At 52.4% G+C, this 17,885-nt stretch overlaps 1 protein-coding gene and 1 long non-coding RNA gene across 9 annotated transcripts in view; one reads left to right on the plus strand and one right to left on the minus strand.

Moving 5' to 3' along the window:
• The window catches only part of LOC140638293 (ATP-binding cassette sub-family A member 17-like), a 78,082-nt gene that overhangs the window by 23,454 nt on the left and 36,743 nt on the right, over positions 1 to 17,885 (plus strand). For 7 of the 8 annotated variants that reach the window (XM_072835378.1, XM_072835379.1, XM_072835380.1 and 4 more), the window contains 8 exons: positions 5,946 to 6,119; positions 11,120 to 11,292; positions 12,204 to 12,347; positions 13,414 to 13,543; positions 14,873 to 15,027; positions 16,378 to 16,533; positions 16,700 to 16,910; positions 17,721 to 17,871. In XM_072835378.1, the coding sequence (XP_072691479.1) occupies positions 5,946 to 6,119; positions 11,120 to 11,292; positions 12,204 to 12,347; positions 13,414 to 13,543; positions 14,873 to 15,027; positions 16,378 to 16,533; positions 16,700 to 16,910; positions 17,721 to 17,871 (1,294 nt within the window). The remainder of the gene's footprint in view (positions 1 to 5,945; positions 6,120 to 11,119; positions 11,293 to 12,203; positions 12,348 to 13,413; positions 13,544 to 14,872; positions 15,028 to 16,377; positions 16,534 to 16,699; positions 16,911 to 17,720; positions 17,872 to 17,885) is intronic. The other variant, XM_072835376.1, reaches the window with a different exon arrangement.
• LOC140638298 (uncharacterized) lies at positions 508 to 11,427 on the minus strand. The gene is made up of 3 exons (XR_012035396.1): positions 10,544 to 11,427; positions 6,432 to 6,834; positions 508 to 2,218 (listed from the first exon to the last, which is right to left on the minus strand). It is a non-coding gene; the product is annotated as an uncharacterized lncRNA (long non-coding RNA).

Consider the following 17,885-nt stretch of genomic DNA (forward strand, 5'->3'; position numbering starts at 1 on the left):
GGGAGAATCGATGAACTACTAGGAACAAAAATAACAGGAAATGGGGTCAAAGTCAAAGTGTGGGAGAATTAACTCCTGGTTCAAATAGAAGAGGTAGAGATAAAAACACTAGTGGAGGGTAGGTCCAACAGTTGGTGACAAAAGAAAAAAAGGGCTTGGGCAGCCCAGGTGGCTCAGTGGTTTAGTGCCGCCTTCAGCCCAGAGCCTGATCCTGAGGACCCGGGATCAAGTTCCACGTTGAGCTCCCTGCATGGAGCCTGCTTCTCCCTCTGCCTGTGTCTCTGCCTCTTTCTCTGTGTCTCTCATGAATAAATAAATAAAATCTTAAAAAAAAAAATAGAAGAAAAGAAGAAGGGCTTTAGAGAACTTGGGGAAAAATCAAAATATGGTATAAATGAGGCCAGGCAGTTTATTGCTTACATTTATGAATATTTTACATCAATGTAATATATTGTAATGTAATTACATTACAATGTAATGTAATGTTCTAATGTTCTAATATGTGGGCCCTGGCAAATACCAACTCTGCCAAGATGGGAGTGGGTTCCTTGGGAGGTTGACTAGGCCTGAACACTGTCTCCTGACTCAAACTCTATACCGAGTTCCCCTACTATCCCTCAATTGTTCAGGGGCAAACATGGTGGGGGGGAGGGTCAAGTAAGAGAGTTATGTGGGGACCTTGGAACATGAGTATCAAAGGATGCTTAAAAGCTAAGGCTAACGTGGTGCTGAAGGTTGAAACCCAAAAAACTCAACTTGTGGTCAAGCATGAGAAATAAGCAGAGGGCTAGAAACAAAAAACAAAACCAATGAGGTCAGAAGCACAGTAAAGCAAGACCAGAGTGGAAAGCAAATAGCAGGTAAGAGTTTCAAGTGAAAGCAAAAATACACCACACAACTCAGAGTTTATGATCAATCAATTTTTGATGAGGCACCAAGACAATTCAACAGGCAAGGAATAGTCTTTTCAACAAAAGGTGATGGAATAGTGAGGTATCTACGTACACAGGAATGAAGTTGGACCTCTACATCACATCATACATAAAAATTCAAAGTGGATTATAAACTCAAATATAAGGGCTAAAACCACAAATATTTAAAAGAAAATGTGGCCAAAAATCTTTGTGATCCTGGGCTAGATGGTGATTTCTTAGACATGACACCAATAGCATAGGTCATAAAAAGGAAAATTGATAAATTGGACTAAATCAATATTAAAAACTTTTGTACTTCAAAGTATACCATTAAGAAAGTGAAAAGATAACCCACAGGCTGGGAGAAAACATCTGCAAGTAATATATATCATGAGAGACTTGTATCCAGAATAAATAAAACTGAAAGCTAAAAAATAAGAATGCAGATATTTCAAACTCATTCTGTAGGCCAAGATTACCTTAATACCAAAGCCGGAAAAGACATCAGACCAATAAAATTACAGACCAGTATTCTTTCTGAATAGAGATGTAAAAATCCTCAACAAAATATTAGCAAACTAAATTCAATGGCACATTTAAATGATCACAGACCATCTAAAGGGGGGATTTATACCAAGAACACAAGAATAATTTAACATACAAAAAGCAGTATGGGGATCCCTGGGTGGCTCAGCGGTTTGGCGCTTGCCTTTGGCCCAGAGCTTGATTCTGGAGTCCCGGGATGGAGTCCCACTCAGGCTCCCTTCATGGAGCCTGCTTCTCCTCTGCCTGTGTATCTGCCTCTCTCTCTCTCGCTCTCTCTCTCATAAATAAAATCTTTTAAAAAAAGAAAAGCAGTAAATGTAATATACCACATGGATAGAATGAAGGAAAAAATTAACACAATTTTATTCACCTTTATTTTTTACTGGTCTAGACTTTGAGAGGGTTTGATGTTCATTCTTCTGTAAATGTTTGGTATAATTCACCAGTGAAACCAGATGGTGCTGGGATTTTCTTGGTTGGAACAGAATCTGAGAGATACACCTAGCATACTAACATACACATCACTGGAGTCCCAGAATAAGAAAAAAAAAAGAAAGAAAAAATGAAGAAAAATATTCAAAGAAATAATGACTGAGGTACCTGAGTGGCTCAGTGGTTGAGTGTCTACCTTCGTCTCAGGTCAGGATCCCGGTGTCCTGGGATCCAGTCTTCCATCAGGCTTCCTGCAGGGAGTCTGTTTCTCCCTCTGCCTGTGTCTCTGCCTCTCTCTGTGTGCCTCATGAATAAATAAATAAAATCTAAAAAAAAAAAAAATGTCCCAAATGTGATGAAAAACATGGATCTATAAACCAAAGAATCTCAGTGAACTCCAAGCAGGTTAAACTCAAAGAGATCCACACCAAGAGTCATTCAAATTGTCAAAACTCAAAGCCATAAAGATCATTTTGAAAGCAGAAGAGGCTCCTCACATATAAGTGATCCTCGGTAAGATTAATAGCTGATTTCTCTTCAGAAACTATGAGGTCCAGAAGGTAATAAGATGGCATTTTAAATCTTGAGGGGGGAAAAAACTCAACCAAGAATTCTATATCTGGCAAAACTATCCCTTAAGAATGAAGACGAGGGGCACCTAGATGGCTCAGTGGTTGAACATCTGCTTTTGGGTTGGGACGTGATCCCTGGGACCTGGGATCAAATTCCATATCGGGCTCCCTTCAGGGAGCCTGCTTCTCCCTCTCCCTGTGTCTCTGCTTCTCTCTCTCTCTCTCTCTCTCTCTCTCTGTCTCTCGTGAATAAATTAAAAATCTTAAAAAAAAAAGAACGGAGACAAAATTGAGACATTTTCAGATAAACAGAAGTGGGGAGCGTTTATTACCAGCAGCCTGGCTAAAGGGGATTATTTGGGCAAAAATGAAAAGCCACAAGATAGCAACTCAAGGCCATAAGAAGAAACACAGACCACTGGTCAAGGTAACTTAAGCCAGTGTTTTTGTATTTATGGTTTGTAAGTCTTCTTCTCTTTCCTATATGATTTATAAGGCAAAAGCATAAAAATATAAATCTGTGTTAGTGGGCACTCGACATGTAAAGTTAGAATCTGTCTCAATGACAATTTAAAGGGGGAGGGGTAGAGATATATGTGAGCAAAGCGTATGCTAATGAAGGTCAATGATATCATTTAAGAGGTGAATTTTTACACGGTTTTGACTTCTAAACATGCGTTTTACGTTCCTGTTGCCTCTAACAATCTACTGCATACTTCGTGGTTAAAAACAGTGCATATTCATTACCTTACAACCAAAGTCTAAAGTGCATTTCTCTGGGCTGTGTTCTTTCTGGAGACACAAGGGGAAAATGAGAACACTTCCCGATGCCTGCGTTCCCAGGCTCACGGCTCCTTCCTCTGTCTTCACCGCTCTCTCCCCTTCCTTCACCTCTCCTCACTCTGGCACGCCTACCCCCTTTTGAGGGTGCTTGTGGTGACATCGGGTTCACCCAGACAATCCAGAATAATCTCCTCATCTCAAGATTCTTAACCTCCTCTGCAAAGTCCATCTGCTATGTAAAGCCATGAGGGTTCAGGAGTCAGGACAGGACATCCCTGGGAAGCCTTCATTCTGCCCACCACACCACGTAAACAACTGGGAAAATAGCGGGGGGGGGGAGGAAATTATAGAAGCAATTTCTAAGAATTGAAAACCAACAGAAATAAATGTTTTCAAGTTAGGGGCTTGAAAGTAATTACTTCACAAAGTAAACAATTACCTCAACTGCCTTTAAAACAGCATTTCAATTATATATCTCTTGTGACAGATATTTTAAGGGTAAAGGAATGGCAGAGAAATCTTCAGCTGTGTTAGTATTCTCGGTATTTAGGAGTAGTGTTGGTATTATTTCTTTGAAAGTGATACAGTTACAGCCGAAGATAAAGCAAAACACATAGAAACCAAGAATTCAAGAGCAAGTCTATAAGAGACAAGATGCCAAAGATGTTAAGGAAAACCCTATAATAATAAATATCAGTTAGAATTATTGGTATGAGCTCATCTTCTACGAATGTATTTCTCACCATGATTCCAGAGAAGACCTAAAAGCAGTGGCAGCCCAGGAGCGCTAGACACCTTAGTGGCCCTTGTGGCCTCTGAGGGCCTCTGCGCAGAACCAGGGCTCCGTGGGGGGACACCTGATTTGAAGTCTGACCTAGGGAACATTCGGTACGAGCTCTGGACATTGTGGACCACAGCGAGCAGGCTTCCAGAGACCAAGGGGATGATGTCTAAAGGATGAACGAGCCAACCTGAAGATGCTTCCGCTCACCTAAGACAGGGCATCTTGAGCATCAAAAAGAATAATGCTTGCAATGGGTTGTAACATGTAAGATGTAAAAATCCCAGATGATGTAAAAATCTGTGACTTATAACGGTGGCCCAGGAAACTCCCCACTGGTGAGCCCTGAAGGTTGCTAGGGCCACTGTGACCCCCCTGTCCCACCACACGGCTGCAGGGGGAAGGTGCTCTCAGTCCAGATCACACCTCTTCCCTTGCTGCCCAGGACACTCAGCCCCTTGCAGGAGGAGGGTGTCACCGACTCACCAGAATCTTGGCCCCAATCACCTCACTCCTGACCCCACAGCTCCCTGTGTACCCCTTCCCTCTTGCACTTGCCTCCTCCAGTAATTCATTGTCTGCTGTCAGGACGCCTGATCCGTTGGCCCTAACCTTGTCACCATCCATCAGCGTGAGCCTCACCGGCTTCCTCAGGGGCTCCGAGCCCGTGGCCCATCCCCACTTTGACTCCTCCACACCGTCAGCCCTGCACTGAACTCGTGTTGTAAATCCTCCACCCCGGTCCCAACAAGCTCCCTGCCTACCCCATGCCAACACCTGAGCTGCAGAGCTTAGCTGGAGAAAAACTCTCCCCGGTGTGGACTGGCCCCGGGGAGGCCCCCTGGCTACCACCTTGCAATGCACCCACGTCCCCTGGTCAGACCGTCCCCCGCCTCTCTGAGGCTGCAGTGTCCAACCTCCCCGCTGCCCACCGACACCCGAAGCCTTTCTCCTTTCTCACTGAGGCCGACAGCTCTTGTTCTGGCCTCACGGGGCTGCTTTTGAATCTCTGTGTGGACCCTGACCTTAGCAAATCCACTGTGCCTCCGTTTCCCCTTCTGTGAAATGTCAAGTTCCAAATGGGAACTGTGAAATGGGAAAATCACAGCATTTATACTTAGTTATGAGGATTAAATGGGATATTACGTGTAAAGAGCTGAGAACAGTCCTTGGTATATAGTAAGAGCTTAGTAAAAGTCAGCAATTCCTAAAACCCGTTACAGAAGAACCTGAAACTCAGAGAGAAGTTAGACAAGACCCAAGGTCAGGGGATCCCTGGGTGGCTCAGTGGTTTGGCACCTGCCTTTGGCCCGGGGCGCGATCCTGGGGTCCTGGGATCGAGTCTCGCATCGGGCTCCCTTCATGGAGCCTGCTTCTCCCTCTGCCTGTATCTCTGCCTCTCTCTCTCTCTGTGTCTATCATAAGTAAGTAAGTAAGTAAGTAAATAAATAAATAAATAAATCTTAAAAAAAAAAGACCCAAGGTCAGCCGTAGTGCAGAGCCAGGTTCGCGCAGGGCTGCCCGATGCGTAACGGGGCTCCTTCTCTGGTGGATGCAATCTTACGTCCCCGCTCTCTCGACTTCCTGAAGTCACACCTGAGCTCATCTCCCACTGGCCGCGGCTCCCAATCCGGAGCTACCATGCTGGCGCCTGCAGAGCCCAGAGTCCGTGACCTGTGGTTTACTAGCTCCATGAACCTGGGCCAATGTATTTCCTGTGGCCAAGCCTCAGTTTCCTCCTCTGTAAAAACAGGGAGGACATGAAGGGTCCCTGAGAGGCTGGTAGATGCTATGCTGGCCTCGGGTCGTGTGACGGGCCGCTGTCCGGGAAGGAGAGGGTTTGCGGCAGGCCCTGGCGGGAAGGGGCTTGTGTCCCCTCATGCAGGGCTGATGGGCTCCTGTCCTGTCTTCCCGCAGCTCATGTAGCAACCGCTGCCGGAGGCATCATCTTCTTCTTCACCTACCTTCCGTACCTGTACCTGACTTTCAGCTACCCCCAGAGGACCTACTTCCAAAAAGTGGCCTTTTGTCTCCTCTCCAACATCGCCATGGCGCTAGGAGTCCGGCTAATCTCCTCGTTCGAGATCAGAGGTGAGCCCTCCATGTCCCCAGGGCAGCGGCCTGGAAGCTCTGCCCCTGCTCCCAGGCCAGGCCCACGGCCTTCCCAAGTGGCCTGCGCCAGCCCCCTCCGCATCGTGAGCCCTTACAGCGTCTGGCGAGCGTGGTGGGTTGTAGGACGCGGTTCCCACCGGCAGCTCACGGCCTGGTTCGGGAGCCAAACTAAAGCGTATTAATGACTTAGGAAATTATAAGCCTACATAGTGACACATCTAAAAGACACAGATTCACCGCTCAGTTCAGCGAGCGCGTTTGGAACTTGACAGATCACGCAGGGCCACTTACCTCGGGGTCAGCGGGGGCACCGTCCCTCGGTGCTGGCCTACTGTCCTCGCAAGTCCCACCTTCGGAAGCGCACTTACGTGTCTTACGTTCTGGGGTTAGAAGAATTCCTCAGAACGCCGACGACAGTCACTGCGGAAGGTCGCAGCTAACCTACGAAGGCCGACGCCCGCTGAGCTCAGTGGACGCTCTGGGCGATGCTGTCCCACGTCTCGGAGACACTGAGGCGGCCTGGCGCGGACACTGCAGCGAGCATCTTCATGCGTCTTCACGACTCTGCGTTGGCTCCTATCACCAGAGTCCTGGTTCCGGACTAGGAAGGGTAGGTTCAGAGGGCAGGAATAGGACGCCAAGCCGGATCCAGTTGGCGGGTCCTCTTACCGCAACTGGGATGATTTCCAGTGACCTGGTCAGAGGCACCGTCTACCAGTTAGCGTCTTTGTGAAGTTAGGATGGTCTAAACAGGGTACGGCTGCTTAAAATATAATGAAGGGTGTGCAGTTGACTAGAAGGTTTTGCAGCCGAGTAGTTTTCCTTAACAAAGCATCGACGAGACCACACGTTACAAATAATCCTTTGAGGGGCGCCTGAGACGCTTAGTCGGTTAAGCACCTGCCTGCGGCTCAGGTCATGATCCCAGGGCCTGGGGACAGAGCCCTGCGTCGGGTCCAGTTCTCTGCTCAGTGGTGCGTCGGCTTCTCCTTCTCCCTCTGCCCCTCACTCCCCACCACTTGTGGTCTAATTCAAATAAATAAAAATCTTAAAAAAAAAAAAGTACAGAGGGAAGTAGATTTAAAATAGTATCTGATTCCTCATGTGTTAGGGAATGAATAGGGATGTTTATGGAGCCTGTGTGTTGAAAGCTGAGGCACCTGGGTTGCTTCGGCTGCTGACATCCTCTAGGGGAGAGGGGGAGCCAGGCTAGGCAGGGCTACATGCAGCCCTGACACCTTGGCCACTGGAGGAGCGCTGGGCCGAGTGGCCGGGCCTCCTCGCCGCTGCCACCCACGGTCACTGGGTGTGGACCACCCGCGAGGGACAGGACCAGGATGAAGCTGGAAGCCCTCAGCCCCGGCCCGGCCCAGCCTGGCCAGCAACGGAGGTGCCGGCTTTCTGGAAGGGGAGCAGGGAAGTCTCTCCTCGCATGTGTATCCGAGGCCCCATAGACCAGAGGGCCTTGGGGAAGGTGCCCTGGTGCCAACCGCATCATGGGAGAAAAAGCAAATGAGAAAACTGCCCGAAGAACCGGTTAGAGGCTGGTTCTCTGGAGGAGCTGCAGCCCAGGGTCACCCTGGAGCCTGTCCAGGGACCCTGGAGCAGGGATGTGATTTCAGGCGGAGCTGGGACAAGGGAGCCCCCCACTCAGGCACCCGGCAGATGCACTTTCATCCCCATCGTGGTGAATCGCCACAGACGGGTTCTCAAGGGTAAAACACAGCACAGTAAAAAGCACCTGAAAACATAAGGAAATAAGCCACCGTGGATGAGAACCAACAGAAACAGGAGAAAGTAAAATAGATTCACAAAGTCCTCCTGTTTTGGGATCAAAACACAGATTATGAAACAATAATGCTCGGGAGATGTGGTTTGCCTTTAAAAAAAAGGCATCTTTGAAAATATGTGCAGGAATAAGGGCGAAATACCTCTTCTGGGAAATGCAAACTGCAACCAACCAAATAAAAAACTGAGTGGATAGGTTAACAGTCGCTCTGAAACAGCTGAGGGACGGTTATGGGCTGGGAGTAGGTTAGAGGAAACCACGTAGGAGGCAACGAAGAGAATGGAAAAGATGTTAAAATGTGCAAGAGAGTTGAGAAAACATTCAGAGAAGAGCGAGGAGCAGAGGTCCAGCAGGAAAAGAGAGAAAGGGGCAGAAGACATGGTTCTGAAGAGATGGGGCCCACATCTGTTGCCAGACTGGATTTCAGGAGGCCCAGCAAATCCCAGACAAGAGTAATAAGAAGAAATCTAACCAGACGCACCAGCGTAAAAGTAAGCACCCCAGGCGGCAGGAGGAAAATCTCACAAGAAGCCTGAGGAATTGGGGCACCAGGGTGGCTCAGCGGTTGAGCATCTGCCTTTGGGTCAAGGTATGATCCTGGGGTCCCAGGATCGAGTCTCACGTCGGGCTCCCTGCATGGAGCCTGCTTCTCTCTCTGCCTGTATCTCTGCCTCTCTGTGTCTCTCATGAATAAATAAATAATATCTTTTAAATTTTTTTAATTAAAAAATTTTATTTTTAAATAAATGGTTTTTTTAAATTAAAAATTTTAAATTAAAATAAATAAATAAATAAATTTATTTTTTAATTAAAATTTTTTTTAAAAACTACTTTTCATCAGAGTGACCACAGGAGCCTGAACACAGGCTAGAGATTGACAAAGAGACTGAGAGAATAGGAAAGAAAGGCCCAAGTAGTGCTAGGGATCAGTGGGGGTCAGGAGGTGGCACGAGAGCCCCTGGAGAACCTTCTGGAGAAGGTTCTGGAGAACCAGTGCACAGCATGCGGAAATCAATTTCAGCGTCGAAACCCTACAAAGCTTTTGGAGACGACACAAAAGAGGACACCCCGTCCTCGAGGCCAGAAAGATTCCTCATCAAGCAAGACACCAAAAATAACCGACCACAAAGACAGATACATCTGACCTTCAGATGCCACAGACAGAATGGAGGACAGAGGCCGACGGACACACTTCGAACCCACAGAACACTCTCGTGTCCGGAGTACGTACAGAATTCCTACATATCAGTTAAATGTGAGGATTTGCAGTAAAGCGCGGGGCAGGGGGCTCGAGTAGGCACTCCGTGGAAGAGCGAATCCCAGCGGGCCACAGGTGCACACAAGCCAGGACACAATGGCGGGGACCCGGTTACGCGCTCGGGCCAAACCCTGCCAAGCCGCCGGAAAGTGAGCGACAGACAGGCTGTCTCAAAGGAACAGAAGTTGACAGACTTGATGGGGAGGAGACATTGCAAGAAATGCTGAGATCTTCAGGCAAAAAGAATAGCAGACCGAAGCATGGATCTGCACGCAGCACTTAGGAGCACCAGGAATGGAAAATACTTTGTTTTTCATGGTTTTTGTACTGTTTTGTTTTTATTTGACTTTTTTTTTTTTTTTTTGCTCTGAGAGGACTGAGTGTCTACAGCAGAAGCAGGAGGAACCTATAGCATCTAGAGCTCGTGCAGAAGATGTGGGGTGACAGTGGGGGTGGGGAGGCTGGGGAGACGCTGTGTAAGGTCCTTATAGGACCCACGAGGAGCTGAAACGTCATCTGATGACACACTCTGGTTAAAGACGAATACCGTAAACCCTGCAACAACACTAGATGTATAAATAATAAATCAGCAGTGGAAATAAAATTGAATCATGCAAAGATTCTCTATGAATGCAAGAAAAAAAGAGGAAAAGAGGAGAGAAAGAACCAAAAGTTTGGAACAAATAGTAAAACGCTGGCAAGACGGTAGCTTTTCATCTGGAGCAGCAGTCGTCACGAAACGTGAATGTTGCGCTGACCAATGGCAGGGAGGCGGCCAGCTTGGCTAAGAGGCCAGACCCAGCCAGATGCTGCCTGCAAACACCCCGCCAGGGGTGTGGGTGTGGGGTGTGCACGCTGGGGGTTTCTGGGGCAACTGGTGGCAGGGAGGGGGGCAGGTCACCCGGACATTTCCTGTGGCTTGCCTGTTAAAGCTCCAGTTCACGCATCCACAGTAAATACCTAAGGTCACTTGGCAATCGCCCACCTGCCCAGGTGGGGAAGGAGCTCTGCCCTCTGCCACCCGGACCCTGCGGAACTACACTGGGTAGGGATGGACCTGGCTCTCGGGAGCTAAGTGTGCTCGGCGGCCACTGCGGCCTTGGAACCCGTCCCAGTCGGGCGAGGTCTGGTTGTTAGCTGCAGCGAAAGGCGACGCCCTGGGTCGGTACACAGAGAGACACAGGTCACGGGATCCCATGCCAGGAAGGGGCTCAGAGGTCGCCTCCCCTTCCCCCCCCCACAAGCGGCAGCAGCTGCCCCCCCACGAGAGGGTGTTGCAAGTGCAGGCTCCCGGGGGCCCCTTGACACACCTGATGGGTGTGTGACACTAACACACCAGCCCATCCGCTGGCTCACCTGAAGTCCACTCAAACCTCTCTCGTGGTCACTGGTTCCCACCCCCGCCAACCTGCCGGGTGGCAGCACACGCTCAGAACCTTGGATGCTTTAAATGACGAGCTTAGTCAACTTGCACTCAGATTAGACGCTTGGCATCACACAGGTTAGTCACTTCCCTACGCGTCCCGGAACTGGTCCCGGGCCCCTCCTCCGCCCCGGGGCGGATGCTGCAGATACAGGGACGACTGAATCACAAGCGGGCCCCTCTCTGATCACAGCACGGATGCTCGCGGAGGGCACGTACCCCGGGGGGACACAGAGCCTGCAGGGCAAAGAGGCGCCTGCACCCACCTCGCTTCAAGAGAACCAGCCAGCGAGAGGCGGTGCGACGGGCGCAGGGCATGGGGAAGACCCTTGGATGACCAGACTCCTCCTCCCGCCTTTCGGGGATCCTGAAAATGTTTTTTCTTGGGGAGAAACTCGTGGCAGTGGCTCTCCCCTCTGGCGCCTCGCGTTCGGCCCAGGCCAACAGTCCAGTCCCATGGGTGGCCTGGGCACCTCCCATGCGCTGACGTCGTGCCTCCTTTGGCTCAGGCACCGGCATGCGGTGGAAGCACGTGGGCGGCCTGAGCGGGGAGTTTAACTTCTCCCACGTGCTGGTGATGCTGGTCCTGGACTCCGTCCTGTACGGCCTGGTGGCCTGGTATGTGGAGGCCGTCCTCCCGGGGGAGTACGGCATCCCCAAGCCCTGGTACTTCTTCGTCATGGTGAGTACCGGCGCTCCTGTCCTACACACCACGTGACACCTTGTACAGCCCCACAACACCCTCACCCGTGTCAGTGTCCTGATTGAAACCTCCAGCCCCGGGAAATCCAAGTGGGCTCCTCTAGCCCGGATTCACTCCAAGCCCATCAGCTTGTGGTCGCCAAGGGAACACGATGACAAAGGAGTCTGCCTCCGACCCTTGCCCCCTGCTGGCACCCGTGCAGAGAGGCTGCAAACATGTCTGCAATGTCCGGTGTGCCCACGCCTGTACCAGGCCCTGCAAGTCCCCACGGGACACCACCGCCTCCTTCCCCTCTGGGCTGTTGTAGTCCTGACCCTCTCTGAGACCGTGTGACCCTGGGAGCCGGCAGGTGCAGCCTCCCGTGGCTGCCCCCCCCCATGAGTTCTCAGAGTCGCTGCCTCCCGTGGTGACCATGTTGTCCTCACGAAGTGGAGCTCACCTGTGGATGCGGTGCTCCCGCAGCCCCGCCAGCGGCCCCATCCCACCATTTGCAAAGCAGGTGGTCCTGTCTGAAGGGCACAGGTGGCCCCGCTGGCCCTTCCAGGAGTGTGGAGAAGCGTCTACCCCGCTATCTCTCCAGGCCTTGGCCAGGGGGCTGCCTGCCAACATGATGGCTTCCCCAGCTCGCCGGGAGCCCGGGTGTGGGGCATGTCCTGTCCTCGCTCCACCCTCAGGACCATGAGTTGTGGGCTCAAATGCAGCTCATTGGTAGTGAGTCCATGAACAGGTTGCCGGACTTCTCCAGGCACCATTAGCTGTTTGGTACCAGGAAACACGGGGAGTTGGGGTTGGCGGGGTGGGGTGGAGGATTTATTTTACCCAAGTATTATGTTCCCGAAGAAGCTGGTCGATTCACCCGAACACCTTAATGTAGTTGACTTTCTGTCTAGCCGTCCCACTGGCAGGGACGGTCTTCATCCCTCACACGGTCAGTGCTGGACGTGGGGGACCCAGACAAAGCTTCGGAAAGCAAGTTCATTCAGGAAGAGCCTACCGATTTGGCGAAAGGGATTGAAATACGACAGCTCTACAAGGTAGGAGCTCACAAATCTCCTTTTAAGAATTTAAGAAATCACGTGTAGAGGCTTGTTTTATTCTGATAATAACCTGGTGGTTACAAGGTACATTCATTCCCGAGAGAGGCTTAGCGTCCTTCTGGGAGGGGATCCTTGAAATAGGAATCTAGCATCATGCGTCCTGTTTCCTGTCATGCAGTAAAGTGGGGGAGGACGGAGGGTCCAGATGATTCTGGCTGAAACACCCCCCGCCCCCGGCCACGCCAGCACTGCTGCCTGGGGACCCCCTGGAGCTCAGCTCTTTGGTGGCTGACGTCCATCCCCATGGTTTCCACACCCAGTCGCTCAGCCCGGCTTCCAGATGGGGCGGGCTTGGCTGTTGCCAGCGCTGGCTGAGCCTTTGCTGCGCGCTGAGCCCCGCGTGACTAAGCGCTCCCAGGGCAGGACGCCTGGACGTGAGCCCTGTGCCCTGGTGCATCCCATGGAGCAGCATTTCCCCTTTAGCACTTTCTGATCTTCAAATGCGATGAGTCCAAGGGAGAGGCGTGTCCGTGTCCGGATGCTGCAGCCTTGTCACACTTCGTGCCGCCCTCCTGTGGCTGTGGGCGCCGGGTGTGTGAGTTGGGGGGTAGGTGTCACATGGGAGCCCAGGGACTCACGATGCAGCCGGGGGCTCCAGGTCTGTCGCGAGCGGCCCCAGCAGCCAGGCTCGCCTCTGGCTTCCACGAGCAGGGATTTCCCTTGTGTTCACACACCTGCTGTCTGCAGACCCACAGTTCTGGTGGGAATTCTCAGCTGCTGGGCCACGTCAGGGCAAAGTGTGGCTCTAGAAGCAGGGAGCAGACTCCCCGCCAAGCTCTGAGCCCTTCGTCCTCGAGCTCCGGCCTCTGGGGCACCGGGGAGAAGCCCCCGGGTTTGCACCCCCGTCAGGCTCCTCTGCAGCCCCAGGCAGCTAAACCCTGGCGCCCTCCCAGATTCGCCTTGGATTCCCATGGGTGGACTGGAAATCCAAGTTCAGGGCGACTTGATGTGGTTCATAGATGCTTCAGGAACACCACATGCCCGCCGCGTGAATTTTCCGCAGGTGTATCAGACGGGAAAGAGTAAGCACGTGGCAGTCAAAGGTCTGACCATGAACCTTTACCAGGGGCAGATCACCGTTCTGCTGGGACACAACGGGGCCGGCAAGACCACCATGTGCTGCATGCTCACAGGTACGTGCGCCGGGTGGCCCTCCCCGAGGAAGAGCCCCCGCACTCCCCGCATGTGCTTCCATCTCCCCTCCTCAGATTTCACTGACGTCTGAATATGACGCTCTTGCTGTCTGTGTAGCACCTGGTGGTTCACGTGACCCGAACGAGGAAAAGGGAACCTTTGGGTCTTATGGTCAATCTGGGGAATTAGATCTCATTCGCCGTCATGGAGCTGTGAACACGGCCCCACACGTCTCTTCCCACTGGAGGGGCAGCGGCAGAGGGAGCAGAGCCCCAAGCAGACTCCCCGCTGAGCTCGGAGCCCCACTCGGGGGTCCGTCTCGTGACCCTGGGATCCCGACCTGAGCCGAAACTAAGAGGCAAACGCTCAACTGACTGAGCCGCGCAGGTGCCCCGAATCTACTTACATTGATTTGGAGTAAGGAGATGCGTAGGGAAGAAGGCAAAGTCATACCACCTGTTCCGACTTGTAAAAAACTGCAAACCCCCTACTTACCCACGAGTGTGGGTTGAATAAATAAACGGCATGTATTCATAACAATGAAATCTTTTTAGCCTTCCCAAATTAGATCAGTTTTGTGGATGTGAAGAAATGGCCTCAATTTTTCCTTTTTGGCGGAGGAAAAGCCAGTTAAAAAAGCAGAATTTAGTGCTTACTTCTTCAGCAGCACATACACTAAAAAAACAAAAACAAAAACAAAAAACCCTGGAGTCTCTATTTTCCCATTTTTGCTAAAAACTTTAACCCTTGAGTCAGCGTGTGCGTGAAGGAATCCACGATGCTATGCTGAACAGGGGTTGGGGGTCCAGGTTGGGACCTGCGTCCTTTGTGTGCTTCGCTACACTTTCTTCTTTTAATCTTGTTGCAAATAGAGTTAAACTAAGGAGATGGAATAAAGGGTGAGAGTGCCCTGACAGCCCGGCTGTGAAGGCCCACACCTCCCCACGGGCACCCCACATTCCCCAGGGCTTACTGGGAATCAGAGCCGAATCAGTCCTGGGTCTCAGTTCAGAATGGTTAGATGCCCCAGATACTGTCCCCCCAAACTACATTGCCCTCGTATCGCTTATCACCGTGTCTTTGCCTGACACGCGCCTGTGTGTGTTGTACCCACCGAGGCAGGCCGGCACCCCTCAGAGGCAGGAGGCTCACGTCCGGTCTCTCCCGCCGCCCCTGCACGTCCTTGTTCACCATCACAGGGCTCACCCTCCTTGGATGTCACTGACCGTGACATGCTTGCAAACACATGGAGGACGTCGTCGAGCCTTGGAAGCGCTGCGTGCTCTGGCTGACGATGACCCTAGACTGTGCCTCCCGCTTGCTCCCAGGTGTCCTTGCTCCTTCCAGCGGATGGGTATATATCAACGGGTATGATATTTCCTGCAATGTGGCTCAGATCCGGAAAAGCATGGGCTGGTGCCCCCAGCACGATATCTTGTTCGATAACTTCACAGTAGCGGAGCATCTTTACTTCTATGCTCGGGTGAGTCTGGGGATGGCACGCTCGGTCTCCTCTGCGTCTGTTCTTGGGGATGACAGTAAGACAGCCTGCAGCTCCCTGACCCAACCTCACAAGGTCTTGAGACTTTTTCTGGACACTATTCCCTAAACATTCAGGCGGGGGAGAGGGCAAGGGTCACACTTTGATTATGAAGGATGCAAATCAGGACTAGCCTAAACGAGAGATGAGCAGGGTGAGGTCTTGGACAGTCCCAAATAGGAAGCTCCCGTGTCCTCCGGATGCATGCCCCCACTGGCACAGGACTGCATACTGGGGCGCTCACTTAACCTGCAAGTGCCCAGGTTTTCTTTCTTTTTTTTTTTTTTTTAAGATTTTATTTGTTTATTCATGAGGGACACAGAGAGAGGCAGAGACACAGGCAGAAGGAGAAGCAGGAGGGGACACCTGGGTGGCTCAGTGGTTTGGCACCTGCCTTTGGCCCAGGGCGTGATCTTGGAGTCCCGGGATCGAGTCCCACATCGGGCTCCCGGCATGGAGCCTGCTTCTTCCTCCTCCTGTGTCTCTGCTTATCTCTCTCTCTCTCTCTCTCTCTCTCTCTCTATCATAAATAAATAAATCTTAAAAAAAAAAAAAAAAAGGAGGAGAAGCAGGCTCCTTGTAGGGAGCCTGATGTGGGACTCGATCCCAGGACCCCAGGGTCATACCCTGGGCCTAAGGCAGGCACTAAATCGCTGAGCTCCCCAGGTGTCCCAGTGTCCAGGTTTTCTTGGGGTTTCATCACATAGGCCCTAATGGTCAAATGATGGACCACATGGCTGAACTCCATCTGCAGCCTCTGCACACCTCGCACCTAGCAGGTCCTGAGTCAACCCGTTATGTCCGCTCAGGTGTGGCTGAGGGTATGACACAAATAACAAGGACACCCCCATCGTCCCAAGGATTTAGAGGCCCTTCTAGGAACTGGGGGCAGAGGTCAGCCACACCCTTCATCATGCGACACTTATGCAGAGTTTTCCCTGGGTGGAAGCTGCCCCGGGCCCCCAGGGTAACCCCACTTGGTCGTGATACGTGACCCTTTAATATGCTATACTTACTATTAATATGACATATACTCACGTGGTTCAAGATGCAAACGCCTCTTGTCCATCCCCTTCCCAAAAGGTAGTGAGAGTCTTGTGCCCAGTTTACGTATATCCTGGCACAATGCTCGCCAGACAGGGGCCCCCACAGGGAGGCGGGAGGGAGCCCGGCACCAGGCAGGCACACTGACTGACGGAGGAGGTGGCACCAAGGCCAGGCTCCCGGCAGCCCATCCCCCGCCCCCGCCCCCACCGGGAACCCCTCCAGACCTCCCCACCCCCACTGTTGCAGCTGAAGGGCTTGTCCTGCCACAAGTGTCCTGAAGAAGTCCAGCGGATGCTGCACGTCCTCGGGCTGGAGGACAAGCGGGACGCCCTGAGCAAGTTCCTGAGTGGGGGCACGAAGCGCAAGCTCTCCATCGGCATCGCCCTCATAGCAGGCTCCAAGGTAGGCGGGCAGGAGGCCCCGGGCCAGGGCCGGGCACCCAGGGCGGCTGCCCTCCACGGGCAGGGGCAGGCTGCGGACCCCCAGATGCCCACAGCGTGGCCACATGTGCACAGAACCAGAGCGTCCCACGTAGCTAGCCCGGGCCGGGCCGCTCCTCCGCCCCCAGGTGCTGATGCTGGACGAGCCCACCTCGGGCATGGACGCCATCTCCAGGAGGGCCATCTGGGACCTCCTGCAGCAGCACAAGAGCGACCGCACCGTGCTGCTGACCACGCACTTCATGGACGAGGCCGACCTGCTGGGGGACCGCGTGGCCATCATGGCCAAGGGGGAGCTGCAATGCTGCGGGTCCTCGCTGTTCCTCAAGCAGAAGTATGGTGAGCGGGGTGGGCAGGCAGCGGGGACAGGCCCTGTCCTGGGCGGGGGGGCTGCTGGCTTCCCCGGGGGGACGCTGAGGCCAGCGGAGGGGCTGGGACAGGAGGAGACAGGGAAAGATCTGAGACCTGGGGTCAGGAGATCCGAGTCTGAGTCCCCTCTGCTGGTTTTGGCCTCTTCATCCGTGTGGCCGGGAGCTTTATCCTTTGCCTTCCCTTCCACCTATAAAATGGACACTCAAGGAGCGAGCCAGTGTGGAGCGCTCGCGCAGGTGCGGGCTGTTTCCACAAGTGCTGCCCCTGGTCTCTGGGACCCCGGGCCCTCCTGTGTCTCTGCTGCTTGGGGCGTGGATGCGCCTCCACCGCCTCACTCCATCTCTGCCCACGGACCGGGTGTCCTCATCTGGGTTCCTGTGCTGGAAAATGAGTGTCTCTCCAGCCTGGACCCCTTCCTGAACTCCACATGCGTGTACCTGGAGTCTATTCCATGCCCGTGTGGACGCTGACAGGCTCTCTGGGACTTGTCCAAACCCTAGGCAGCCCGGTACCCCCCCTGGACCCTGCTCTCTGCCACCGCACCCACTGCCCCCGGCACAGACAGCTCCCTTCTTCTACGAGCTTGGCCCAAACCTTAGAGGTGCCCCGATCCCATCAGTCCAAAAACCTTGGGGGCCCTCCCTGACCCCCACCTCCACACCCAGCTAGCACCCTGGTCAGGCATCCATCCCCTCCCGGCTTGTTGCGCTTGCTGGCTAACTCAGCCCACCCTCTGCCCCCAAAGAAGGTTTCACGGTCTTTGAAATGTTGTTTCAGGTGCTGGATATTATATGACTTTGGTGAAGAAACCTCATTGTAGCACAGAAAAGATTTCTCATCTGATTTATCAGCACATACCAAATGCAGTTTTGCAGTCCAGCACTGGAGAAGAATTAACATTTATTCTTCCTAAAAAGAACATCCACAGGTGCGGACCCCAGA

The sequence above is a fragment of the Canis lupus genome, chromosome 8 (genome assembly GCF_048164855.1).
Source record: "Canis lupus baileyi chromosome 8, mCanLup2.hap1, whole genome shotgun sequence".
NCBI classification, from domain to species: domain Eukaryota; kingdom Metazoa; phylum Chordata; class Mammalia; order Carnivora; family Canidae; genus Canis; species Canis lupus.